Genomic DNA, 26,923 nt, shown 5'->3' with positions numbered 1-26,923 from the left:
TGTTGGTACTGAGCTCCCATAGGTGACGGACGAGCTTCTGGGCGACAGTGGGGCCCGAGAGGCGCCCCGGCGGATTGTCTAGGCCGCGCTAAGAAGAAGATGGTGCTTGGTGCTTGGCAGAGCCCGCCTGAACTTGAAGGGCGCTCCAAAAAACCTGGAATTCTAAATGTACGGAACCAAACTGTGTCAATGTCAATTATATCTGCCTACCTACGGCTATATACTCTTCAATCCCGCCATGATGATCCTGCACCAGTCCTGGTCGTTTGAAGCATTGACCTCACCCGCTTCACCGGTTCCTTGAATGGACCACTGATTGACCCAATTCCTAGCTTTTCTGTGGCCAATTCCAGTTGCCTTCATACGCCATCTCCTGATATCGAAGACAAAGGAGGAATAAGAGGAGGAGGATGTCGAATGCCATGAGCGATTGAGATTCAGGCTGGTATCTCTGCTGTTCGTCTGTATGAAAGTGGGTGAATATCTGTACCGTGCTTCGGGGTATCACACTTAGCTTTGTCATGATGAGGGATCGTGGGTGGGCTTGTCTTGGTTTCACTCTTGGGAGAGCTACTCGTCACCAGCACTGCGCAGAAGTGCAAGCCCGGCGCTGGTGCGGCCGAGAGTTGAATCCCGACCGCCACTGGTATCCCCCAGTGGTGGGCCTACACCACAGTTAGCCAACATGACGCGTGATGGTGCCCGTGATGGTATAGGTGCTGGCTTGAAGAGTCCGAACTTCATTCCGAAGACGCTCGTTTTCAGCTGTCAGATGTTGAATCTGCACACGCTGTCTGCTCACGTCCTCGGTCAGTTGGGCAATTCTACCCTCGGTCTCCTGACCTCCCTGAATACCATCACGGACGGCATCACGAATCCTATTAACAGAGGCAGAATCCAGACTTACCTCTGGCACCACCTCCCGCTGCCCAGGAGGCGTGCCCTCATCCCCAAAAATCCACCGCACCCACCTGACCAGCCTGGCGCCCATAGCTGGCCCAAAGGGAGAGAAAAGTGTGGCAATGATGCCCCCTGCTGGCCACAGGTGAGTGGAAGCCATTGCTGCGAGCCCAGAACGCAGTCTTGGAGGAGAGGAAAAGACGAAGTGAGAAGATGCGAGTAGCTAAGTAGGAGATAACTCGCGGTGCTGCTCCTTCCATTGCTGGGAGGCTCTTTCCATCTTGCGAATATGTGCATCTGGCAACGGCAACGGCACCCCCAAGCATTCAAAGGGTGTACGATCGATGTTTAACGTACGCTTAGAGTAGTGAGCAAGCCTGATCAGACCTTTTGGACTTGCCTTGCGCATTTCAACGTGGCTCAAATTCGCTATCAATGCAGTACAACATTCAGGTTCCACCAGGACGTAGTATTTCCGTGCTTAGAAGATCCAAAATCCATCCGCATACAGAAATACCAGCCCGACCACGACGGCAACATAGTTCATCTGGCTAGCCTCGACCGGGAGGTAGTGAGGAAAGCTGTAGAAGGCGAGTGTCAACGCAATCCAGGCAACGATAATCACATTAGCCACCGGGCTCAGTCTTGGAAGCCAGAAGGAACCGTGTGGGAACCTCGGACGGGGTTTGACGAGTAGAAGTAGGATGGGCACAGAATAGGTCAGTTGCTGGAAAATGAGGCCGCCCGAGATGAAGGAGTTGAAGACGGTCGAAGATACAAGGTACAGAATGCCGCAGATGCCGACCCAGGTGACGGATTAGGACCAGAGATGCGCCCACACGGGAGCCTTAAAAGGTGCTGGCCGAGGGAACCGATATGTGAAGAGAAAGGGAATTCATTGTCGCGACCGAGAGACCAGGCGATCCGAGCCGCCCACTTACTGTACCGAACTGAACTCTGGGTACTAGTATTGTAAATTGGCATCTATTAGTACTTTCTCGTCAAGGCTCTTCTCTGTTCCCTCCAATCTCATACAACTTGAATGCAGCCCCTGGCTTGCAGTGCGCGTCTCAACAACTTGAACCCAATGTTTCGTTTCGCTGCTCTATCCTCCGAGTCTCCACCACCAGCACCACCATCAATTCAATACTACTCGGAGTAAGTTTGTCCTACCAATCCATCAACAACCTCCGCCTCGCGTCTTCAGGCGCCAAAATAATCAACAGGGGAATCACAACCCTCAAAAGCACCAGTACCAAAGAACACAAGACCACCAACGCCCCCGTGGCAAAAACGACCAAATCCAACCACCGCTCGCCTTCGCTGATGACGACAACCACGACATGTCTAATCCAGAGTTTGTTGAGGAACGCCGCATAGATGCACGGCACCAAGACCATCAGTAACACCCCGGCCGCCAGGATGCCCAGGTCGGCTAGTCATAAGACAATACAGGACGATGCGGACGCGGACGATTGCTGCCTGTGGAGAGATGGGACGGGAAAAAGTTAGTCTTTTGTTCTGTTTTGTTTTCTTTTGGCAGACAACATTGCAACTATATTGCAGATAACTTGTGGACACACAAGTATGTCTATCCGTCTTCCTAGGGGTTTGTCGCTATCGGCTAATCGCCCGTCTCAGCCCTCAAAATTGTAGTCGACCGGGTGAATTATATGTATCTCCAGAAAGAGCCAAGCATTGCCGGAAAGCTGATTACAAGCCCGAATCAGAAGTCGCCTTCTGTCATTTCCGTGATCGTATCTTTCGACTACCATCTCCGGAACCGCCGTTCTTGTTGATGTTGCTGCTGCAGTTGTTCTTGCCGTGATTCTTGCTCACTTCAAGGCATTCGAATGTCAGGGCGACTTGGCCTCCCACTGCAGCGACTTCCCAGGGACGGGACAGACGGAGGAAAAAAAAGGAAAGGAGAAAGGAAAGGTATAGATGACCAAAACTTACCATCTTGTCCGTTCCAATCTTTCCACCCATAACGCCGTAATCTTCAATCGCTCTCGTACGCTCGTGGCCGGCAAAAGCTGATACTTTTCTCCTTCGGCAATTGGTAAGACGCTGGCAAACCAGTAAGGAAACACGGCCGGATCGGTCGACGGTTCGCCATAAGCGGCCAAGACACGCTGATGTAGCCACCGCGCCGACCGGGACCGAGCCCTCTCCACGAAGGCTAATCCATACTCGAGAAGAGCTTGTGTGGACATGCGTTGGATCCGCCCGGCCTCGGACTCGCCGGGAACAGCTTCTCGAGAAGTCTCCTCGGCTTCTTTCATCTCTTCTTCTCGTATGTGTATGTCGTCCACACGTTGTACCTTTCCAACCAGATACCCATCATAGACGTCGGTCTCGAGCACTCGGAATTTGTACAAGCCCCTGGTTTCAATCAGGCTGCGGCCGTCAGGCAGCAATTCCATGCGTTCAATGTACAGGACCGTCCCGAACGGGTGGAACCGAGGGGTGCCCGTGCCATCGGGAACCGAGAAAGATTGCCCTCTGGGAACCAACATGCCGAACTTGCGAGAGCCGCTGTCCATGACTCGTCGAACCATCAGTCGATAGCGGGGCTCGAAGATATGCAGGAAAGTAAGCATCTGAGGGAACGCCAGCGTGCAGGGGAAAAGAGGCAACCGGTTTTGCTCGTCGATGCGTTCCTCTTCGTCGTGGATGGCTTGCCGGGCGGCCAACTGGTCAGGCAACAGGATCCGCGACAGATCATTCAGCAACTTGTTGCTGGCCATGGAAAGAGTTGCCGGCAGGCGAGGCAGTCTTCGACGGCACGTTGGACAATAGCTGGAATGGTCCATGGCTCGACCGAAGCATTTCCGGCAGAATGTGTGCCCACAGGACGTCGTGACCGGGTCCAGCATCATTTGATAACAGACCTGACACTCCAGCTCCGGCCGCGTTAGTTCCCGAAGGCTCTCTAGAATAGCCAAGTCATGGGCACGAGTGGAACTAGCTGAGGGGTCCACATCCAGCGGCGTGTACACGACGTCGGAGGTGTAGTCCAGTTCGCCCATGTCTGCCAGGGCAAACGTGGTGTCCAGCCGTCCGCCGTGCAGCACACGGGACCGAGGCATGATGTCCATACCGCTATCGACAATCTTGGCCATGTCGAGTTTCTCCTCCAACAGGAGACGAGTTTGCGATGTCTCGGACTTGCGACTGAAGACCTGCGCTTTGCCCAGCTGCACAATCTTGTTGACCATGACATCCATTCCACAATCGCCGACCGAATGTTCCACGCCACAGTCCGGAAACGGACAGAGAAAGCCATTCTCTCGTCCTTCAACCGGAGGATAGGTGATATTGCCACGCCTGTATATCGGCGGAAGACAAGGCTTGCACAGTGTATTGCCGCATGGTAGCGTCATGGCCTCTCTCAGAGGATACGAGCATTGTGAACATTGAAACAGCCGGACGATGGAGCGTGCATCTACCTCCACCTCCGCTTCCACCTCCGGGGATTTTTCTGAGCCGCTTGCCGGTGTCGTCGACGGCTTATCCTGTTCATCAACGCTCATTTGAGCGGTTGCTTGATTGTTTCCCTCAAGGCCCGAGTGTGGTGGTGGTGTACCTGCCGGGCCCTGCCTTTTCGTTTGCCAGGGCACCAGTCAAGGCTGGGTGATAACAGGATCCATCTGCCGGTCAGATACATTCATCCCACTCTTGTCCGTGCGATGCTCCAACGGTGGCCGTAATAAGACTCAAATTCGACTCGTTGTTTCGTGGAACAAACGATCGAGGTAGGTTAGGTCTAGGATGGATCGGCCGTGTCTGTTTGTTATAAATGCGCACACGATCAACAATAGTATCGGGGAGAATCGAATCAGGCGAAAGTCGAATAGGAATCTTATCGTCGAGCTGAGACGAGATACAAGAATGCACTCCAGGGCTGGCAGCTGAGGTCAATGAGCACCAAATCTTCGCAAGAACTGAACTTGAACCAAATATGGCGCGCCCGCAAGCGAAAAGAAAAAAGTCAATCAACGACGTCTACACTTTGTAGAGAGGATTGAGTTGGGTGTTGCACGGTGCTGGTACCACACTTCCGCTACTGTGTAGTTTGTATGTATGACGATCAGCCACGACTAGCCCATCGGGAAGAGGGCCTGGGGTGCTGGAGAGCGCAGAAGACAGGCCCCGAACTCGACCGACGAGGTGGGGAGGCACTTGAATGGACCGCGAGGGCAGGTCATGATTGATTGGCGAGATAGCAACGAGTGTTATGGCGATGAGAGGTCGATGTCGAGGAGCCTTGAGATCTGGATAGAACCGGTGGATCGAGAATGGGTTTGGGGGTGTTTTTGGTGGCGAGCAACACACGGGCGCCCAACGGCTCGTCCACGCATCATCGATCTGGACATCGCAACAGACGGAGCCTGCGCCCGCCATTTCCACTGCCCGAGACACTGGCACGTGATATCAGAGTTTACTTGACTTCACTTCCTCGTCCACTGGCACTGTAAACGGGTCTACAGTTCCTCAGCTTCACTTCACCTTTGGAACAATCGCGTGTACGGGTCATCACTTGCGCTTGGATGGCTCTGGCTTACTACCTATCGACTTCGCTCTCTCTCATGTGCTCACCTGCAGTCAGGACGGCGTTCCCGATTTCTTTCATCTCAGCTCGCTCCAGCCTCACTCCGCAAGTCCTACAGTCCTGTGCTACCATACCATTACCTAGGTATGCGCGGCCATGTCCAATCCAATCCGATCCGCCCATGAAACCAGCCATACTTTGGATCATCCGCTCGTGTGACTGACTGACTGACTGACAGACAGACCCTCAAACCCCTCGAGAGCTGAAATACACTGCAGGGGGGTCCTACTACCGAAAAGAGACAAGACGCCGGAGAGAGAGAGAGAGAGAGAGTCAAATCCATCCCCACTGCACCAACGACCCAGACCCGCTGAACATCCATACCGAATCCATGTCCCTTGTTGCATGTTGCATGCTGCATGCCACTGCCAAACCAATGCCAATGCCAGTGTTTAAGGATCCCGTTCAAACGTTGCCCCACGCACGCTTCGCTTCCACGTAGGCATCTCTGGAGCAGCCTCCATTCCATTCGTCAACCCCAAATACCTTACGCCCGTTGCATGTACGTCGTATGTCAATGCCAGTGTCACGTCTTCCTCACTGCAAGGCATATCAGGCCGAGCCGAAAACAGAACCCTCCTACACGTCTCAAAAACGCCGTGTGCCGAAACTGCATGACCCTTACCTAAGGTATCTCATTGCTTTGATGCGCTGCCAATAATGCAAAAATCATCATCGTTCCAAAAACAAACGACTGGGGTCAAGTCATGCGACCTGACCTCGGCCGCTCATGTGCCAGAGTTCGAGTTCTACTACCCAGTGTCTGAGCTGCTCTCCGACTCGCCCATCTCTTCGTCGAAAATGATGCGTCGCATCATGCCTTTGTTGAATAGATTGAGAATGTAATGCCGTGCCTGCAGGCGATAATGGTGACTTTCCAGAATCACAAGAGTCTTGCGGAACATCTGCGTGTCGGCAAAGTAACTTGGTTCCTTGGCCTTGAGCGCTTGAAGTTCCCCAGCGGCCTTTTTGTACATGACCGAATTGCCCATTTCGACAATATTCTTGAGTATCTTGGCTCGCACGGGGTTTGCATCTGTCACGGCGGCCTTGTACCGGGCAGTTTCCTCCGGGTTGGGACGTTGGGGTACACTTGACGAGCCGACGGACTTCTAGTTAGAAAAAACAATCAGTAACCCGTCACCAACACGTAGGTAGTAGTAAAGTTCAAACTTACCAAACACAACACATTCAGGTCCAGAGGCAAGCAAAGACCAAGAGACCGGCCCTGCGGGTCGACGGCTGTGTCCCAACCATTTTCGGCGAGCATTTCGAAGCCATGCAGAGTGCGCGAGATCAGACCCAATACAAAACAGGCGGTTCCTCGCATGGACATGACTTCGGCGCCCTGAGCAATCCTTACAATCGCCTTGACGACATCGGCTTCTTCCAGAAACGTCGCGCCCAGATCCATTGATCCGATGTTCCCGACTGCCCAGAGACATCCTTTGACTTTGGTCAAAGCTTCTTCGTCCTCGTCCAGACGGAAGTCGCGGATCGTAGAGGAAAACTCGTAAAAGTGGCCCGACTGGCGGAGCAGTCTGCATCCTTCCTGCGTACGCGCGAGTTCGCGGTAGAAATGAGGAGGTGCAACGCCAATCTCATGAAGGTCGCCAGCTGGATCGTTGTTGTCATGTGGTTGTGTCTTGTTATTGTGCAATCCGAGTCTTCCGTCCATGTAGGCACGCAAGATAGATGCCTCAACGAGAGCGACGTAGGCGTCATTTCTCCCCAAAAACCAGTCATCCATTTCCTGCGTGATGTAGTCTAGTCCACTGAGGTACCGATAACCCACCGAAGTCGACAAGAACCGCAAAAGAAGAGGTGCTCCGATTTCACCGAGATGGTCGAGTGACGGCCTGCATTTGACCACATATTCCAAGTGACTGCGTTGATTGCAGGCCTGTTCGAGGATTTTGATCGCGACCTCGCACACCTCCACATCCGGATCATACAGTTGAGTCAGGACCAGACGCAGAGCCCAGTGCGAGCTACCAGGATCCTGTAATCCCAATCCAGTCGAATACTGCACCCTGCCCACGGCATACCGACGAAGTAGTCTGGTCGAAAACAATCGAATGTCTTTGACGCCCGAAGTGAGCGCTTTGGACAGAATCACCCGCAGGTGCGTGTCAAGAGTATAGTCCATATTGCCCAGCAGAGTGCGGATTAAATCGTCGCGGTCTTTCAACTCGACGAGATGGTAAAATATGTCCATCATGTGCCATTGCTCCATCAAACGGATCCCCTCGATGGTATGGCTGAGTGCTCCAAGCATCGCGAAATATCCGCCGCTGAGCGTCTCGGCCATATGGTGACGATCGAAAAGGGGGCTTGCAGACGTGATGCCGCTGTGCGGGTCAACCTGGGCAAGACATTCTGCAATCTGGCGCAGAAGTTTATTCTCGGCAAGATATTGAATCCCCACAGTCGTCTGGGTCAGGGTTTTCATCAAGGCACAGCCGGTGCGCACGTATCGCTGATTGGGTCTGGTATTTCGTATCATCGAGAACCTGTATTTGAAAGGCCGGTAGAAGCCGACAAGCCGCTTGAGGAACTTGGGTGATTTGATTGCCTCTTCGAGTCTTTTGGGGTTGGTCAATGGTCCTTCAACCAATCCGTGAATCAACTCCCACTTCCACTTAACATATTGAGAATGGCTGGTCACTTGGCTGTCTGCCATTGCTTGGCGGAACTGATCTGCATCCATCATGGCGGTGTATCTAGATCTCTCCACGGCCTGTGGCCCAACCGCCAGCTCGTCGACAGAGTCGGATCGCGCTGCATAGGTTGAAGCAGATGTCCGCTGTAAAGTCCGGTTGATGCTTTCAATTTGATAGATCAGACTCATGTTTGTGGCTGACATTTCCGAGCCGAAGTCTTTGAGTGTTGGGACCAAATCCCCCAGTACTTGTATGTCGCAGCCAATTGCTTGAGGCAATGAGTTGTTGGCCAACTTCAGCACTTCGGTGAGCAAAAGTGCCGATTTTCTCTTGAGCATCAGGTCTTCTTCGTTTTTGATCAAATCTACTAGAGCGGGTACCAAGCCTGCCTTTACCAAGGCTGCGAGGACGAACGCTGAAAAGTGTTGGGTCAAATCAAACCTGTCGTTGGGATTGTAGTCGGCGAGCTGCCGTTCAGTAGATGAGGGTTGTTCTAGAGGTAACGTATTCAATCTTCCATATGTTGTGAGTCGTCGGCCAGCAAGGTACGAGGTGGACCAAGACGGTGGTTTGATGCGAAGGATATCAAAGAACAATTCCAGTATCGTGTCCCGCGATTGACCGATGGGATATACCAGGGAATCAATGAGCGATCGGAGAGGCGTTGCACCATTCATCGACAACAGCAAATAGCCCGGCCATGTCTTGAGCATGGCCGCAATGGCCTGGGCGCAGGTTTTCAGCTTCTCTTCGTTGCCGCTCAAAAGCAGCGGATCTGTGAAAGGTGCAAACATGGCCTCAAACTCCCGTCCAGTGTGCAGGAATCGACGCTGGCGAGGGTGGTCCAAAATATGGAGAAAACTGGCGACTAACCCTTCGGGGGCTGGAAACGAGCCCTCTGCCAGGGCGTCGGTCAGTGTACTGACTCCGTTCGCGGCGACAACCAGTTCGGTATGTTTCATCAACAGCTCCGCCAGAGTCAGTAAGCAGATGTCTTTCAAGTTGTCATCATGTGCTTCGGCAACCGCAACCAAACTGCGCACAACGGCTCGGGACAGCTCGTACACTCCGTCTTTGACGTCTAGGAAGGCCCGCACAAACTTGACGGCTTGCTCTCGCTCAAGGGTGGCATTGTTCTTTTTGACTAGAGACAAGATGACGAGCTCGTCCGTATGCAACGTCCGGATGGTCTGCAATGACTTTCGGTCGGCGATGGCATGTCGAGTCAGTCTATAACCGGCTGCGACAACGTCCGAACTATCACTGAGCAGCATCAATTGAACCCGTAGACTAAAGACAGACCAGGCCAGATCATATTTCAAGGTCGGATTTCGCTTCAAGAGATCAACTAGCCTGTTCGCCCGCTCGATGTAGTAGTCCGGCGTCATGCCGTCTGCTTCCAGCTGCTGGAGTATCTCCGTCAACACGACTGTTGGGGACTCGACATCAACCGATTCGGGAGGTTCGGTCTCCTGCTGGCTGCTCCGCGGGGGAGACTTGAGTGGACTGCCGCGAAAGTAGCTGGTCATTCTCTTGTTTGGCGGCGTGCTGGGCGTCTGAGCGCGCTGGATTTCCTGGTCGAGTTCCTGCTTCAACTCGGCGAGTTTTCTATTCGAAGAACCCAACTCCATCTCGACCCTCTGGCGCTGCTCTTTAGTCTGCTTTGGGTTCTTGCTCAATAGTGCCTCGAGCATGTTTTCTGTTCCAAGCTTGATCTTCATCTCTTTGGCTATCTTCTCACGCACCGCGGCCTGCCGCTGCTCCGGGGTTGTGAGGCCATCCACATCCTTGTATGCCTGCTGCTGTAGTCGTGACATTGGCACTCCTGCCGCTTCAGTCAGGGGCGTGGTCCTTCCAGAAGTCATGGCGCCTTTTAAGTCGGGATTGAAACTGCCTGGTGGTCCGGTAGACGTGAGAGTTGGAACGAAGGCCCTCGAGCCATACTGGGAACTCCCGCCCGATAGTGACCGGCCATCTTTCATCGACGGTCGTTGCAACGCCGTGAGATCGTCACTCTTTCGAGAATTATGTCGCAGTGTGAATCCTCGAGGCTGGGTAGGCGTCACCGAGTAGCCCGACCCTGTTTCCGACGAGGCCATCGAGCCATGGAGCGCTGCGTCCGTATACGGGCACTTCTATGGGCATGCACCAGCGCGATGCCAGCTGAGGAATGGGAGAGGCTCGTGGACAGGAACGGTAGCTCAGGTAGCGATGTGAGCAGCGGTCGGAGAATCCGGGCGACCTGACAGTCTACCACTGGTACTGCCAGATGCGTGAATTCATGAGGCTTGAACTATTTGGGTGGGATCGGGGGCCGGTCGTATCATGAGCGGAAAGGTTCGACTGTAGTGTCCATTACACAACGAGTGACTTCATTTCCGATCGTTAGATGTCTGGACGTGAACTTTGTAATGCGAGAACTGCTGCAGAAGCACTGGGGTTGTTTACCTATGTACTGTTAACGGATGATATATGGCCCGATGTCAGCGACGTTGAACTTGAAGTTGGCAGCCGAACCGCATGAATTGGTCCGGATGGTCCTATGTCGCGCCGTACAAATGCTCCGGTGGGTCAATATACATTCCAGCGCAGGCAACGTGGCTGCACGGTGCACAACTTGAACTGGAGCGTCTGTGCTTGACAGAATGCTGACCCAGCTATCAGATGTGTATACTACTATTGAAAATGTACCTAGGTACGCATATATCCATTGGAACGGCGGTGCACAGTAGTAAGCAGCAAATTGGTACAACGGGACTGCGAAAGAATGCTTCGGACATAATAGTGCTTCAACTTCTTTGGGCTGTTCTGATTCATCTGCACTCATACCGACAAAAAAATACGGGTAAGTTATCTATGGAATGCAAAGTAAAGACAGTCTTGTGGCCCTTTGATTGAAGGACCTTGAAGGCAATCCCCACAAAGCGATGTGCGACTTGGTGTTTCATTACTTATGTTAAACCGTGATGTCTTGTCTTCCCAAATACTTTACTTTTGTGCTTGTTTGGGGCAATTCATTTCAGGCCGTTCTTTGCCTTGAATGCAGCCAACAATCCAGCAGTCGAAGAGTCATGGTCGCTTCCTGCGCCCTCGGTCTCAAGCTCCTTCTGGATCGTCTTGGCCAACACCTTGCCCAACTCAACACCCCATTGATCGAAGCTGTTGATGTTCCAGATGGCACCTTCGGTGAAGACCATGTGTTCATAGTAGGCGATCAGCGCACCCAGCGTGGCGGGGGTGATCAATTCGGCCAGAATGTTGGTCGTGGGGCGGTTACCCAGGAAGGTCTTATGGGCGACAAGCTCATCTGGAGCGCCTTCAGCCTTGACCTGCTCCGGAGTCTTGCCAATCATCAAAGCCTCAGCTTGGGCAAGGAAGTTCGATGCCAGCATTCGCTGGTGCAGGCCTCCCTCGACGGGGTTGTGGGAATTGGCGGCCAAAATGAAGTCGGCCGGGATAAGTTTGGTGCCCTGGTGCAACAGTTGGAAGAATGAATGTTGGGCATTGGTGGCAGGTTCACCGAAGAAGATGGAGCCGGTAGTGTACTTAACGTACTCGCCGGTCCGGGTGACTGCTTTGCCGTTGGATTCCATAGTCAACTGTTGGAGATAGGCTGGGAAGCGGTGCATGTACTGGTCGAAGGGAGCCACTAGATGTGTCTGGGCGCCGTAAAAGTCCGAGTACCACACGCTGAGCAGACCGGCAATGACAGGGATGTTCTCCTCCAGAGGCGCGGTCTTGAAGTGCTGGTCCATGGCGTGTGCTCCGGCAAGGAATTGATGGAAGTTCTCATAGCCAATGTACAAGCAAACAGAAAGTCCAATGGCGGACCACACCGAATATCGGCCGCCCACCCAGCTCTCGAAAGTGAACATATTCTTGGTGTCAATGCCGAATTTGGAGACTTCCTCTGCATTGGTGGACAGAGCGACAAAGTGTTTGGCAATGTGCGCCTCGTCCTTTGCATGCTGCAAGAACCATTTCTTAGCCGTGTTGGCGTTGGTGGTGGTCTCTGCGGTTGTAAAGGTCTTGGAGGCGATGAGGAAGAGGGTGGTCTCGGGGTCGGAATTCTTGAGGGCCTCGGCAATGTGCGTGCCGTCGATGTTGGAAACAAAGTGGAGGGTCATGTCTCTGGCACCGTATGGCTTCAGGGCCTCCGAAACCATTACTGGACCACTGATGATCGTCAGTCGAGCTGTCATGATTGCAAAAGACACCACACTTACAGGTCGGAACCACCGATACCAATGTTGATGATAGTGGTTAACTTCTTGCCGGTATATCCTTTCCATTCACCACTTCGGACCTGTTCCGAAAACTCCTTCATGTGTTGCAGCACGGCGTTGGTCTCCTCGACGACGCTCTTTCCGTCCACAGCCATGGGCTGGTTGGTAACGTTTCGAAGCGCGACATGGTAGACTGCTCTCTTTTCGGTGAAGTTGATCTTCTCGCCAGCAAACATGGCATCCCGCAGTTCTTCAACCTTGGCCTCTTTGGCCAAGTTGACCAGCAACTTGAGCGTTTCTTCCGTCAAGAAGTTTTTGGAGAAGTCAAACAAGATCTCCGAGTTGTCGGCAGTGTTCTTGAAGACTCTCTTGAATTTCTCAAACCGCTGAGGATCTTGGGCAAAACATTCCTTGAGGACAAGATTGCGACCGACATTGTTATGGTGGTCGACCAGAGCTTGCCATGCTTTCAATTCGGTGGCCTGCGAGAAGCCCGGCATCTTGGATGGAGTTTATAGGTAAACGAGGCTTGAAAGAAGCCTGCTCAGGTCAGTATGAGTGCTTTCCGGAGTGTTGTAGACAGACGACCAATGTTGGGAGAAGTTCGCTTGGTGGTACTGCGGTGCAAGCGCGGGGAGGTCCGGGTGCAGGGGGAAAGTAGAGCAAAGAATAGTTACGAGCTTGGAAAAAGCACTTACGGGTTGACTGCAGAGACGAATACTATTGATAAGACGAGGACACTGTTTATAGACCACAACTCTGGCGTCGGTCAACGTGTGCTGGCGGTAGGATGCAGAAGCAGTGAACGTGAAGCTGACAAGAACGGATGGAGGGGCAGTTTTTCTGTTTGGATCTGCCCGAAACGCCCGCTGTTGAGGATGATGTAACCACCACCGACGGGCAACCAACACACAAATTCTCTGGCAGCTGAAAAGCGGATAAGGAGCGCACTGCTTCTCATTCGCTGTTAACCTGCCCGTGGTCCTCGTTCCGCACCCTCCCATACCCCGTTGCAGCTCGCCATGCCCACCATCTGGCCAGCCTTGCGCAGCTGATTCGACATCGCAAGCTCTACCAATGCACAATATGAACAGTAAACTGATGACTAAGCACTCTACTATTTGATGGTCGAACAGCAAAGGAAATGCCCTCCTTTCGTCGGTACGACGACTATAGCGGAGAGGAAAAAAGCCATTCTCCCACATAGATCAAGATTAGGTATCTTCCGTCTGTCTATTTTGCCGACATTTTCCCTTTCGGCGAGCCATCACCACCAGCATGTACCAACTCGCTCTAAATCAACAGAGCAGCCATATAAATGAAACAACCCAAAGCAAACAAAGACGTCGACGATTGGCCTTGGACACCCGAGGCAGCCCCCTTGTAGCCACTAATAGGAGGGCTAATGCTCGCGGTCGGTTTGGGGCTGAGCTGGCCGGTAGAATGAGCCGTGACATTTGCAACCGACAACGTGGACGTGGTGGTATTCAATGCGACTGTGGTCGAGTTGCCATATGGCACCATAGAGCTGGTGGTCAAAGGAAGACCGGTGGTGGCGCCGCTCAGGCTACAAGACGACCCCGAAGTGGCGCTGACGGTTACACAGTTCGTGGTGTACAAAGTGACGGTGGTCGTGTAGGTTGTTGTTATGTTGCTGCCATCAGGAGCAGACATCACAAGGGCAACGGGGGAAGCGGTAGCAGCCGCCGAAGTAGTAATCGTGGCGGCAGCTGAGCTTGACACAGACGTAGAGGAGCTGGTGGTGGTGGGCACTGCACTGGCGGCAGTAGTAGTTGTGCTGGTGTGCGTCTTGCTTTTATCGCAGTCTTTGCCGCCATTCTTCGGTATGCAGTGTGGGCCAGTGGACGAGCAGTTGAAGTTGGCGGCGCATGCATCTACATTTTGATCAGCAAAAAGGACACTGCAAGAAATTGATCCAGACTTACATTGATTTTGACAGCATGTTTCACCGGCTTTGGGGTTGTAGCAAGTGGCAGTACCGCAGAGGACATAGTCGGCGCCGCAGTTGGAGCAGTCACCGGTCTTGGGAGCGCAGCTTTTGTGGTGAACCAATCCATGACCACCGTCAGGTTCGGCGAAACATTGGACTGCGGTGGCCAGGAAGGCCGCGACGAGCACAGCGATAATTGAGCGCATGGTGAACTAAATTCCCACCAGGTGAGTCAAATGGCAGATAGAAACAGCTTGACAGAGACAGGAAACGAAGGTCTTGGATAGCAGCTCGGTAGGAGGCCAACATCCAGAAGCATGGCTATTAATATTGACAGTCATCTTTCTTTGTGCCGAAATTGGATAAATCAACAAAGGAATATTGCGGTATAGACTGGCTGAGCCGCTTTCATCAGTTTGAGAGGGCTAGCTGTAACACATGTCAATGAGAAGCAACGGCATCGAACCTGTGGAACCGATCAATTTCCGACGTGCGGACCGAGTGAACCTCCAGAAGAGCTGGGGAAGCATTCAAGTTGGACATATCAACCAGGTAACTCCGCGAACTGTGGTCAACCGAGCATATGAAACAGACTGACCAGCGAGTCTCACAGTTTGTCTTCATGAGAAAGGTTGAAGAAGATGGTTGCAGATGAGGAACAAAGGAGACGCTTTCAACAAGTGGTCTATGCACAAGCATCCGCATTCCTGACAGACTCTCCTGCTAATACCTGTATATCGTCCTATGTATAGAATTTGCGAAAGCCAAACATGATGATGAGCATGAAGCTGGGAGATACTGTACATGGGACGGGTTTTGGCAGACATGTGCCTTGGTTTTGTTTGTTGAGGGCCAGTACAACTGTAGTACCTAGTGACTTGGGTCGAAGTTCAACTTGAAGTCGGAACAGCTGCCAAGGCCAAGTGGAAAAGGGGCGGTCACGTGAGTCACTCTGTCACGGGAGCTTTTCGAATGCTCCATGTTCGGTACTTGAAATGTAATAAGTATGGTAGAGGGACTCGAAGGCGAGGTACCTAGGTACATTACTCTAGGCAGTTCGGTACATGTATTGTAAAGTACTGTGTACAGTAGGTAGGATTGTGTACAGTAAGGTAGGATGGGGATCACTTGATCTTGTTTATTGTTGAATTCCTTTCGCATCATGCCCAACTTCTATCAGGACAGGGACTATATCCATTCTATAGCAACATGTACAAATAGTCTGTTCTAAAGGGGATTCACGAACGTTTGGGATGTTGTCTCTTCTCGTCTTTCTTCTTTTTCTCTCCTTGCTCCAATTTTCTCGTCGGTGCGTTTTCATGTTCAGGGAGAAACATGACGAGCATACCTAGGTAGATAGGCCTCCCCGGTTGAGCAGGCTGCAGCGCTTGGGCGACAGCAGATCATAGTTTAAAGCAGAACAGGTGAGATGCTCCATTCTGTCGAACCACCATTCCACCGTTGCTCAATGAGGGGTATCCATTTCTGGCCATCTACCTTGCCACAAGCTCAGTCTTAACAGCACTACCATTCAGACCAGCCTTGGTAGGCAGACCTTCCAAACGAGCCTGGCCGGCATGCAGGGCGCCATGCAGACCGAACTGGGTGTCGACACCCTCGATGCGATGGGTGCTGTTGAGGTTCTTGACCAGAGTGATCTGGAAGCAAGTGGCACTGCCCTGCCTGGCGACGATGGTAGAATAAGCCAAGAAGTACTCCCAAATGCGGTACCATCTAGTGCCATATTTGGCCTTGACCTTGTCCTGGTTGGCGATCCAGTTACGGTACCATCTCCAGAGGGTGGCGGAGTAGTGCACGCCAATGGTATCGATGCTCTTGACCTCGAAGCCGGCGCCTTCGAGCTTGTCGGTAACGAATCCCAGGGGTGTGGACGCATCGGCTCCCGGGAAGATGTACTTGTTCATGAACAAGCCCCAGATCAGATCTTCGTACTGCCACGACTTGCGGAGACCGGCATACTGCAGGAAGAAAACACCATCGTCATCCAACATGTTGTAGACCTGGTTCAGGAACGCTCCGAAATGCCGCACACCGACATGCTCGGCCATTTCGAGACATGTGATCTTCTTGTACCCGCCCTCGGGGACCGGGATGTCGCGGTAGTCCATGCACAGGATCTTGCTCTGATCCTCGCCGATGCCTGCCTGACGGAGCCCGTTGTTGCCCCAAGCAGTTTGGTTCCGACCTAGCGTGATACCCGTGACATGGGCACCGTAGTGCACACTGGCGTATTTGGCCAGAGTGCCCCATCCACAGCCGATATCGAGCATCCGCTCACCTTTCTGCAAACCGATCTTTTCACACACAATGGCCAGCTTGTTGTCTTGGAGCTGCTCGAGCGATTCCTCGTGGCGAATGTCCGAGATGATGCCCGAGGTGTAGATCATGCGAGGGCCCAGGAACCAGCTGTAGAAGTCGTCGCCACGGTCATAATGGTCCCGGACTTGCTCCTCGTCTTGGGACCGTGTGTGCATAATCACCTCGGGGATCATACCCGTGAAGAAAAACTTGAACAAGGACAATGTGAACCGGAAGCTTGCCCAGTCGTGCCTGTATTCCATCACCTCCAAGCAGTCGCCCTTGAAATCCACCTTTTCGTCGAAGTACATTTCGTGGAATGTCTCCATCGGAATGCGGTGCTTGCCATGATATCGAGCACGGTCCTCCTCGTCCCGGAAATGCAGGTAGTGTTCGATCGGCCGGCCGGGGAACCGCGCCTTTTCGTTCTTGCGTGGAGATATCGACGATGCAACCGTCCAAAAGGCCATCAAAATCGGCACCGAAGTCAAGGTCGCCAGGAAAATCGTCGTGTACAGTCCTCCATGGAGCTGTCGCGCCAGGTACGCCGGCACGGCGATCAACAAGCCTATCAACACATAGTTGTTGAAAGAATCACTGCCAGCGCCGTCCGCAGGTAGAGGAGCATTCTTGATCGCGGGGTACTGAATTCAAACGACTGTAAGTTTGTGTCCTGACGGAGCCGAGCCGGGGAAAGCTCTCAGAACTTCAAGGCACCAAAACAACTTGAACATACAGAAGTGGTGCGCACACCGCAGTCCTCGGCAGGTTGTTGCGGAGGAGCAGGAGGAGTCTGGATGAACTCGAAGCTCTCCAGGGACTCTGGGTGGTTTTCGGCCATCTTGTCTTCGATGGCGGGAGGTACACTGATACAGACAGTGTGAAGTTGAGAAAGTGAGAACACTTATTAGGACATACTTGGCCTGAAGAAAAAGCGGTCAGGTGGGGAGCATGTGATACACGTCCAAGTTGCCTGCACACGTTGACTTTGTGTGTGCTTTGCTTAAAGTGACTACTCAATTCGCTTCACTTTATACACTGCATAAGGTAACACAATCTGCTGTACTGCGTGTCTTCTCCCCCTGGGACCTGCATCTAGGGTAGAAGGTGGATTGGTGCTTTTTTCCAGCCTAATCCAACCGTGTCAGGGGGGTTTCAGGGTTGCTCTCGAAACCAAGTCAAGACGGCCATAGCAGACGTCAATTCCTACACTGACAGCTACTTATAGCCACATTATTCGCCCGCACTATACATTGTAGTAATGACTTTTTCCAGGTCTTAGAAAAGTAAGGACGTTGCTGGCGCCTTGAGATGGGACACCTAGTCGTCGTCTATTTTACCAGCAAATTCTCCCAACAATATATCATCCGGTGCTGGCCCAAGATTGTTCCGAACTGTAGACGTCAGTCAGTAAACGAAGAGAAGGAAAACAAAGGCAGTATGGTCCAACTCACCCCATTCGGTCTCGACCCTCAGAAAAATCCACATCCATCGACGGGTAACCTCCAGCAGTTCCATCAAGAAAATGCCCCCTTCCAAGTCGTTGAAATGGTCCAAATGCGGCGAAAGCTTAATACTCCAGGTACACCGTAGAAGCAGATCTATGACAATGGCGGCGTAGTAGATCTCCTTTGCATGGAAATATCGATGCCGCCTCAGTCCGTAAGGGTACTCAGGGTCGTTTCTGGCTTTGCTGGAAGAAAACAACGACAAATCCCAATCCTTGGCCACGTCCCAATAAAAGGAATAGAACGAGTTGACGAAAACGAAAAACAGCCTAAGAAAGGTCAGCCAATGCAATACAGACAGCAAGGGTATCAGCAAGATCATACCATAGTCGAAACAACCCAGCCTCGCTCATGTGATATTTGCTCGGGTCATAGCTTCGTTGTAGGGCACTCAGAATAATCACCGGAAAGGCGCTGGCATATTTGAGCGCGTTGGCAAGGTGTTGCCCTCCCCAGCCAGTGGCTGCGGACCGGTTCCTCCGAACCCGGGAATATTCAATCAAACATTGTCTCAACCGTATCATGCTGGGAATGCTGATGATAAAGGGTACCAGATACGCGCCGCCGCACCCACGGTCGGGCTTAGCGGTGCTGCTTGTCTTTCTAGAGAACAACATACACGTCGACACAAACAGATCCCCCAACACCTTTGAATAACTGGTGAGAACATCGGCCAGCAGGATGTCCCCGAATTTTCCGTCCTGTACTTCTGCCAATCCACCCAGGCTGACGCGCTTCAAGCTCCGCAGGAAATGCTGTCGCCCTGAGCTCGACATGCGCTTGAATGGCAAGATGAAGCATAGTGCAAGGAACAGGAGGTAGGACTGCGGCAGGATCTGCCAGGAGAGAGCGGCTTGTTTGGAGCCCCGAGTGACGGCCCAGAAAAGAAGAAGTGACCCGATTAGGGGAATAGTAAGGATCGTCGCGAGTCGGTACGTCGAGTGGTGGTGAAGGGCATGGTGATGTGATTGACGAGCAGGGTATCGAATGAGTGCAGGGACGTCAATCTTGATCAGATGCAGGTAATGCAGATTCAGGCCCCAGGCCCAGATGCCTATAGATACATATTCATCAGTTCCATCCAGTCTGGCCTTTGCGTTTCAATTCTCCTCACTGTCATGCCGTACCAAAGACAATTATAATCGCAACCCGGTAAGGGAGTGGGAGAATTAAACTGAAGGAATCAACCTCTGGCTCAACAGCCGGGTCACCGTCCATGTTGGGCAGGGCCTATCATGCTTCGGAGCGCCGAGCAGATAGGATAGAAGAGAAAGGAAGTGAACGGAGAGACAGAAGTGCGCCGGCTTGAACAGGTGAATACTACAATCGTAAAGTAAGCTTCAATGGTTTTCAATGTCTCGAAGTCGACTTGGTTGCGGTCGCCGAGTCGAGAGCAATACCCGCCGCTTTTAACAAGCGGAACGAGGCTCCTTCACCCCTTTTTGCACCACCTCCTCGAGCACCTTGCATTTTCTTTCCCGAGTTGACGTCCATCAACGAAATTCAATTGCTGAAAATTGAGAGCTGACCTGGGGAGCTGATGTGGACGCATGTCCATTGTCTATTCGGAGCAAAAGTCATGACTAACATCGACCGCTGCTCAAATTGGCTGCCTCGGGCGGACAAACGACAGAGACCAACGAACACAAGGCTAATAATCACCAGATCAATAATTCACGCAGTCACATGTATACAATGAAATCAATCTTGAAATCCTGCACTTCACTCTTACTTTGGCTCTAGACAAAATCGTGAAGCTCAGTAATGCCAACCCATCCTGCCGGCCTTGCTACTGCGTGCGATCTCAACCAGTGCTGCCAGAAGAGCGACGTCTTCCTCGCTCATGCTCGAGGCCATCTCATCTGACAATTGACTCAGATCTTGCCCCTCAAACGGCTTAATGTCAGGCTCACACCGCGTGCCAGGCTGCGGCATGACTCCCGTTTGAAAATACCGCCTGATAGCCCTGGCGGTGCACAGCGAAGGGGCGGTAAACGAGCAGTGGCCCTCGGCGTCCTGCTGGAGGAGCCCGGAGCCAGGGAACCGGGAAGACATTTTCTGGGCCATGCGCAGCGGAGTGACGGTGTCCAGGGTATTTGAGACGAAGAGTATCGGATGTGCCGTGGTAGCACTACCAGTGGTAGTGGACGTTCCATCTCCCATGTCAAAAGGTCCAGAAAACCGCCATTTAGCCCTAGCCTTCCAGCCAGCACAGTTCAGCCGAGTCTGCGCCCAGTAGTCGCCCATAGCACTACTCTGGCCACGCAGGGTCTCCCAATAAGACCGGAACTCATCCTCCGTCAAGCTGCCGATCCCCTCAGCATCAGTACACAAGACGGCCGAAGTGGCCTCCAACTCATTCCAGTTCGGAGAGACGCATTCCTCGGAAAAGGGCCCATCAATTTCACACTGTGCTGATCGACAGCTCGGCTTCCGCGCGCTCTGCTTGTATTCTGCAAACAGGGCTCCCGTGCCATTCGTGATATCCTGCAATAGTTCAGCCATGAGGGGACCCAGCATGACAGGCTGGTACAAGGCGTTCTTGACGACCATTTTCACATCTGTCCATGTAACTATCTCAGGCCCGCGGCGCCGGTTGTCACCGGGCACCGACAACGGGTCGTCCCAGATATCGTGCAACAACTTCTCGTATACAGCATGGATGGCCTGTGGACCACCAGGTCTCCAAAATGGGCATCGATCCGGCCCGGCTTCCGAACAGTAGCGCCATACTTTGTGTAGAATCAAATCGGTGTCGACGAGGTTCCCTAACCATGGGCCGTTATAGTAGTCCTCGGCGTCGACCACGCCGTCCAAAACCATCCGTGACACTTTTTCCGGATACATGGCGGCAAAGGTGGCTCCGAGGAGCGTTCCATACGAGAAGCCCCAGTACTGTAATTTCTCTTTACCTCGCTGCCACTTTGTGCGTGCGATGATGCTTTGCCGAGAATCTCGATTTCGACCGTTGACATCAACTGCTGCTCGTGCTGCTGCTTTGACGCCCTCTCGCTCGCGCCATTCGCCATGCCGCTCGATGATCTGTGCCATATCCGCGGCGACGGGGGTAGTGTTGACATGCTCGAGATAGTTAGAGGTAGTGTTCTCAGACTGTCCTGGATGGCGGGAGGAACAGCCCTCAGTGTATGCCCGCGCCCGCCGCCAGGCAGTTCTCAACGAGCCCTCAGAACTGCCCAAAAGTCCTTCGGCCTGAACTTGCAGATCCCAGGTCTGTCGGGCAAAGTTGTCCGGGAAACACGTAAGGATGGGAGTGCTGTTATTGACGCCGCGCGGATCAAATCCAACAATGTCAAAATACTTGTGCTGGCCATCCGAGTCTTGGTGCGAGTCGGAGTCAGACTCGGTCGTCCTCGTCTCGTTGGCTGCGTCGACAATCTGCTGGATCAGGCCGCCGTGATACAACACTTTCGCCACCCCCGAGCCACCGGGACCTCCTGGATTCACGAGTATTGCCCCTCCATATCGGGGGTCGCTGACGGGGACTTTGGCGGGCTTTCTGACAATCGCCAGAGCTATTCGGTCTGGGGAATCTTCCCTGTGGTAGTCCATCGGAAGGTCGAGCCTAGCGCATTGAAATCCATCGAGACAGTCATGATATTGGAGGTCTCTGGACGGCGTAATAGATGACCAGCGGAAGGTAGATATGTTTGCGCTCTCATTATCAGTCGCGGACTCAGAGGCCACCACTTCGGATGTCTTCAATTTGTGGCCGGGCGAAGATGGAAATGAAAATGCTCGAGGTGCCCCGGAGTAGCAGTCCCATAGCAATACAGTCACCAGAGCTGCGATAAGAGCACATTTAACCCTGGTGCCTGGGGACCAACACAGCTTCCGCTGATCGCTCAGGGTTGCCACTGGCACCTCGGCGTAATCAGATTTCGTCTTCATCTTCACGTTGTCCGAATTGAAAATAGCATCAACATTGCCATATGGGCGCATCGAAACCGGCGCTTCTGGTTGAAACTAGGTACCAGCCTAGAGTATGCATTTAATGATAATGGAAATAACCACGATGCGAAGACAAAGCGGTGAGTTACGGACAGTCGTGAATGGGTGGATTTAAGTGACCAGGCTGACAGCTTTCAGTTGTCTTGGTCCTTGTTTTACTGCCCCTCCACTGCAGCGGGTCTACAACGTACAGCGGCCGAACCGCGGCGGATGAGATACAATGTCTCTAGTATGTCGAGTATTGTACCCTGCAAGTAGTAGAATGTTCGGTCTTAACCCTTCGTTTATAGTCGAAACGCGGCATATCAACCTACCCACAGTTCCTTGTGTTACATTACCACATCCCTTGTGCAGTCGCCACGAAGATAGGTAAGACGGCTATCGCCTTCTACTAGTAGTACATAGGTCTACCTACGACGGCAATTGGATTGTCGAGCTTCAACCCTGCCTATCTAAACTCCAAGTCGCGACAACTGATCAAATCCATATCCGCCCTGACCTCCCAGACACTTGCTCCGGCCTTGTCGGCGCTCGCGACCCTCTGTTGCGTACTCGTTTCCCACCATCGTTGCACGTAGTTGCCGTCGATGATGCCTCGCCCCCCAATACCGTCTGTCTCCACCTGCCTATATGCCCGCGGGTTCAGGCTGCACGGATGGAAGTCCAGCGTCGTCAAGAGGGTAGTCTGCAGAGCTGATAGACGGCGGTAGGTTGCCTCGGAAAGCGGCGTCAGCATGCAGAGAGACCCCTCCTGAGTGGTGACCAGGATCCGATGCCGTCCCGCTGCAGGACCGGCACCGCTGTCGACGTCCATGTCGATTTCGGGGTCTCGCCCACGGCCGGACGCGACCTGCGGCGGGAGAAGGATCATCTTAGTAGGCGCGGCGCCACTGTGGAAGGTGCTTCGAAGCAGCAACTTCGTCCCGCGCTCCGCTTTGGGGTTTTCTGGGTCATATTGCAACACTCGCAGAAGTCCATCGTCGTCCGATGAGATGATATACAATTGTTTGCCATCCGGGAGGAACTCGGCAGCCAGAACCGGTGGATCTTCAAGGTCTCGGCCCAAGATTTGCAACTTGTACGGTTCCTCGGAGTAGCCCACCAGCCAGAGCCCGGAGAAGGCGTCACCGAGAATACACAAACCGGTCCCGGGCAACTCTCTGGCCACGTGTACGTAATACCGCATGTCTAGGAAGGCAACCGGTAGAATCGACATGTCCTCCTTCAGTCCCCGTACCATGGATTTCTGGCCTTGCGCAGCCAGTAGAAAGCCCTGCGAGCCTATATCACACAAGGCGCTCACAGCCCCGCGGACGTCTTCTTTTGTGATCAGCTTGATTTTGAGGTCCGACTCAGGGCGGTCTGGCTCCGGAACCACATCCACCACATCAAATATGTAGAGATTGCCTCTTGTGGTGACATTCTCTCCTTTTACAATCGCCGTCCCCACGACGATCAAGTCTTTCCGTTCGTGGGTCTCTTCAGAGACTTCTAGATTGAGACTTTCCAAGCATAGCACCCTCTCGCAAGCGTCGAAACTGTACTGACTGATAATCGAATGTGTCTTCGCGCTGAGAAGTTTCAGACTGCTTTGTATCGAGCTGGGCAAAAACTTTGTTGCTTCGCCCTGCCATTCTGGATGCCACTCGTCATCTTGGGGAAGCTGGAATTCAGTCGTGTGGTTTGTTGCCAGGATATACGAGTCGGTGGGTGCAAAGTATGCTACTGAGGTGATGTCCTGCCCCAGCGGAACCCTTCTAATGACCCAATCTGACAGGCCAAGGACTGTTGAATCCGGAATATTGCAGAACTTGATCTCATCGTCGGCGTCAACCAAGACTAATCCTTGTCGACAAGTTCCTGTGTGGACGGAGTTCATTGATTTGAGCTTGGTCGGGTTCAGTTCATATACACGAGGCATTGTCGAAGCTTCCCGCATAATCAGCAAGGGCTGACGGCCTGGGATAAACACTGAAGCGTGGCCGGCGACATTCGTCACAGCTTGCATGGGTTGCAGTGTCGATGGCTGCCCTACCTCTTCGCCGTCCTCGAGCTCGCCCGCAGCCTTTGTAAAGACTTTCTTGAATCTGAAGCTTCCGAGAACATCGGGCATTGCAAAGGATTCATAGATAATGACATCTCCCACCAAGTTCCGAACGACCAAATATGGTTGGCGGTCTGTGCTGTTCCCAAGGTCTGCTAGCAACACTTCGCCAAGATCATCCTTGTTTCTCCAATGCTTGGGAAGCTGTAGATCCTGCATGAGATGGGTTGGGAGGAATGGTAAGCTGTCGCACTGAAACACCTGTATGCTGACATTCGGTAATGACAAGAGGCAAAAATGCCCGTCTTGTGTCAAAATGGTCAGGATCGGCCCAGGTGTTGCTGTACCGTTGTAGAACCTCGACGTCTGGAACATATCGTCTGTATCCTGGTACAGTGTCGCAGATAGTATTGACCAGGCCCTCAGGTTCTCGGGTAATTCTACTTCGTCCAATTCACCGGCCTTGTCCGCCTTCAATAAAGACATGGAACCATCATCCTTGACCACAACCAAGTACGGATCGACGAAGCTGACTTTGACTGCTCTGGCCGTTTGTCCTTCTTCCTCGTCCACAATCGGGAATATTTGGGACAAAGCAAATCCAGCATCATAAACTCGAAGCTCAGTTGGAAGGACTTGAATGGTGTGGTTGGTGGCCTCTAGTTTGAAAACCCCGATTGCCGCTCCGGCTGATTCATCGAATTCTGACTCGCCCATAGAATTCAGGTCTCCATCAATCAGTCGAAGCAGTTTGGTCCTTCCAGCACCGTCATCGGTCGTTTGTGAGATCATTACAAGGTCGTCAAAATTTTCCTCTTCTGCACCTTGCTGGCCTCTATTGCCGCTACTGAAACACCAAACTCCTATGGGTCTTTCGAACTTGATCTGCCTGGTCACACTGGGCTCAAGCTTCCGACTGAGAAATGCGAGGCCGCCTGCGTGACCCCGTCCATAAGCAACAGCGAGCTCTTGGCGAGTCACCTCGCTCTCTTCCGCTCGCCGCTTCCCCACATTCGCTAGGGCGACATCGTTGATTGGTGCTATAGATGGCAACCGGTCCAACAATCGGAAATTGTGGCCACTGACATCAGTTGATGCGTTGCCGTTGAGTTCATCAGCCAGTTCTGCATAGAGATCATCTTCGTCTTCGATCCCATCCTCCTCGTTATCATCGAAAAGCCCGGCATCGTCGGCTTGAGATTGAATCCGTGAGTTTGTTCGCCTGAGTTGTGTGGTCTTCCTGCCAGTGGCTAGCAGGATAGAGTCTGACTCTTCGCTACCAATAAATAGCCTGTTTGAACCGAGGTTCGTGCTGCAAGTAGATGCACCCAGTGCCAAGCCCTGCGATTGTCCTTCGCCGACTCTGCGAAGAGCCATACTCGAAACCATACGACCGTCCATTCGGAACGACAAAAGGGCCAGCTCGCCAGTTTTCAGAATGACAAGCATATCACCGCTTGGGTTGCCCAAGTGTTCGATCTGGCATCCCTCCAGTTTCAGCCGATAGTTGGCGTGATCGGCCATGGGGAAGGAAGATGCCTCTTTCGCCAGCTCATTAACAGCAATTGCAATGGTTTTGCCGCTCTGGTCGATGTGAATCAGCTCATTCCCTCCGATCAGGAGAGCGCCGCCAACAGGAGGTGGAAGTGCCATGACCCGATACAGATCATTTGGCAGCTTTTGGACCGACTGCAGTGCGGTGGATGCCTTTTGTCCGATATCAAGAGCATACACAGCATATATGGTGACGTCTCGACGCTCATGATTCATATTGGACGAGCGTGCAGCGGTCGAATACAGTATCCCAACGGTTGGATCCCGGTATTCGTGAAGGAACGCCATATCAACAGGATGCAGCAGGCCCGGGTCAAGGGCTGTGAGAGGCAAAACGAACGAGGGCTTGAAAGGCGTATCTGGACTGTCGTGTTTGTTCTCATTCTGTCCATCCGGGGATAGCCGTTCCTTGACCTCTCCATCAACCTCATCAAATTCGTCCATCGCCAGCTCATCTCTGACTTGGTGAAGGGGTATAATGGCGAGATTACTGACGCCGAAGTTGAAAGCCGCGCATCTACTAGATGGATCGACTGTCAGATGGCTGACACATTTGGAAAGATCAGGCTGCCACGGGATAGACTGGAGATCATGATGTTCGTAGTAATGTATTGACAGGGTAGATATGCTATGCAGCGCGGGATCCCATTCGATCAGACTCAATTTAGCATCCCTGAAGGCAACAAGCACGGCATCCCCACCACTTTTAGAGTTCGGAATCTTTACACGCCCTAATGATGTGATGGTGCCGGCGAGATTGTATTCGGCCACCAGGACAAGCTTGGTTTCTGAACCATGGTTATTCTGCTTGCAGCGGAAAATCTGCAGCAGAGACGTTCGGGCCACAAGGAGGTCGTCACCCTTTGAGGAGGTGAATGGTACTGCAAGCGCATGTGTGACGCCAGTAGGCGGTATCAGTTCAGTATAACACTGCATGACCGGCGCTTTTGCTTTGACTTGCGCATGCGAAAGTGCCTGTAGACGGAGGAAGACAAGGGCGAGAAACTTGCGTTCATGATGCCATGATTTGCGGACCGGTAAGAGGTAAGGTCAGCACAAAAAGCTCCCTTGTCTTTGATGGCACGCATGCGCTCTTGGACGAGGAGTTGTAAGCTGTGGTTCTAGTAGAGGAACTCTGAGATACAGTGATGTTTGATATCGCGTCGACGTGAAG

The 26,923-nt window shown here is 52.7% G+C and overlaps 9 protein-coding genes across 10 annotated transcripts; 1 reads left to right on the top strand and 8 right to left on the bottom strand.

Moving 5' to 3' along the window:
* Positions 1-181: 181 nt before the first annotated feature.
* HMPREF1120_08506 (uncharacterized protein) lies at positions 182-1,371 on the top strand. The gene has a single exon (XM_009162764.1). The coding sequence runs from the start codon at positions 686-688 to the stop codon at positions 1,121-1,123; it is 438 nt and encodes a 145-aa protein (XP_009161012.1). The 5' UTR covers positions 182-685; the 3' UTR covers positions 1,124-1,371.
* HMPREF1120_08505 lies at positions 182-5,261 on the bottom strand. 2 transcript variants are annotated; one of them, XM_009162762.1, is made up of 2 exons: positions 2,860-5,261; positions 182-2,738 (listed from the first exon to the last, which is right to left on the bottom strand). In XM_009162762.1, exons 1-2 carry the CDS (start codon positions 4,434-4,436, stop codon positions 2,669-2,671), a joined length of 1,647 nt encoding a protein of 548 aa, XP_009161010.1. In that variant the 5' UTR covers positions 4,437-5,261; the 3' UTR covers positions 182-2,668. The 2 variants fall into 2 exon arrangements, with proteins under 2 accessions (XP_009161010.1, XP_009161011.1); XM_009162763.1 differs by having other exon boundaries at positions 182-2,382.
* Positions 5,262-5,430: 169 nt separating this feature from the next.
* Positions 5,431-10,657, bottom strand: HMPREF1120_08504 (uncharacterized protein). The gene is made up of 2 exons (XM_009162761.1): positions 6,693-10,657; positions 5,431-6,627 (listed from the first exon to the last, which is right to left on the bottom strand). Exons 1-2 carry the CDS (start codon positions 10,275-10,277, stop codon positions 6,268-6,270), a joined length of 3,945 nt encoding a protein of 1,314 aa, XP_009161009.1. The 5' UTR covers positions 10,278-10,657; the 3' UTR covers positions 5,431-6,267.
* A 303-nt stretch (positions 10,658-10,960) lies between these two features.
* HMPREF1120_08503 (glucose-6-phosphate isomerase) lies at positions 10,961-13,282 on the bottom strand. Its single transcript, XM_009162760.1, has 3 exons — positions 13,103-13,282; positions 12,405-12,944; positions 10,961-12,354 (listed from the first exon to the last, which is right to left on the bottom strand). The coding sequence occupies exons 2-3, from the start codon at positions 12,902-12,904 to the stop codon at positions 11,193-11,195; spliced, it is 1,662 nt and encodes a 553-aa protein (XP_009161008.1). The 5' UTR covers positions 12,905-12,944; positions 13,103-13,282; the 3' UTR covers positions 10,961-11,192.
* A 314-nt stretch (positions 13,283-13,596) lies between these two features.
* HMPREF1120_08502 (uncharacterized protein) lies at positions 13,597-15,203 on the bottom strand. The gene is made up of 2 exons (XM_009162759.1): positions 14,351-15,203; positions 13,597-14,299 (listed from the first exon to the last, which is right to left on the bottom strand). Exons 1-2 carry the CDS (start codon positions 14,559-14,561, stop codon positions 13,698-13,700), a joined length of 813 nt encoding a protein of 270 aa, XP_009161007.1. The 5' UTR covers positions 14,562-15,203; the 3' UTR covers positions 13,597-13,697.
* A 645-nt stretch (positions 15,204-15,848) lies between these two features.
* Positions 15,849-17,515, bottom strand: HMPREF1120_08501 (cyclopropane-fatty-acyl-phospholipid synthase; the record flags this gene model as incomplete). Its single annotated transcript, XM_009162758.1, has 2 exons — positions 15,849-17,318; positions 17,411-17,515. 2 exons carry the CDS (start codon positions 17,513-17,515, stop codon positions 15,849-15,851), a joined length of 1,575 nt encoding a protein of 524 aa, XP_009161006.1.
* A 479-nt stretch (positions 17,516-17,994) lies between these two features.
* On the bottom strand, positions 17,995-19,400 carry HMPREF1120_08500 (uncharacterized protein; the record flags this gene model as incomplete). Its single annotated transcript, XM_009162757.1, has 4 exons — positions 17,995-18,068; positions 18,129-18,451; positions 18,507-19,236; positions 19,310-19,400. 4 exons carry the CDS (start codon positions 19,398-19,400, stop codon positions 17,995-17,997), a joined length of 1,218 nt encoding a protein of 405 aa, XP_009161005.1.
* Positions 19,401-19,940: 540 nt separating this feature from the next.
* On the bottom strand, positions 19,941-22,091 carry HMPREF1120_08499 (uncharacterized protein; the record flags this gene model as incomplete). Its single annotated transcript, XM_009162756.1, has 1 exon — positions 19,941-22,091. The coding sequence occupies one exon, from the start codon at positions 22,089-22,091 to the stop codon at positions 19,941-19,943; it is 2,151 nt and encodes a 716-aa protein (XP_009161004.1).
* Positions 22,092-22,599: 508 nt separating this feature from the next.
* Positions 22,600-26,685, bottom strand: HMPREF1120_08498 (histone H2A; the record flags this gene model as incomplete). The annotated part of the gene is made up of 1 exon (XM_009162755.1): positions 22,600-26,685. The coding sequence occupies one exon, from the start codon at positions 26,683-26,685 to the stop codon at positions 22,600-22,602; it is 4,086 nt and encodes a 1,361-aa protein (XP_009161003.1).
* Positions 26,686-26,923: the final 238 nt, after the last annotated feature.

Source organism: Exophiala dermatitidis (genome assembly GCF_000230625.1).
Source record: "Exophiala dermatitidis NIH/UT8656 unplaced genomic scaffold supercont1.7, whole genome shotgun sequence".
NCBI classification, from domain to species: Eukaryota; Fungi; Ascomycota; class Eurotiomycetes; order Chaetothyriales; family Herpotrichiellaceae; genus Exophiala; species Exophiala dermatitidis.
Note: the sequence above shows the minus strand (reverse complement) of the source record. Positions and strands in the feature narration are given on the sequence as shown.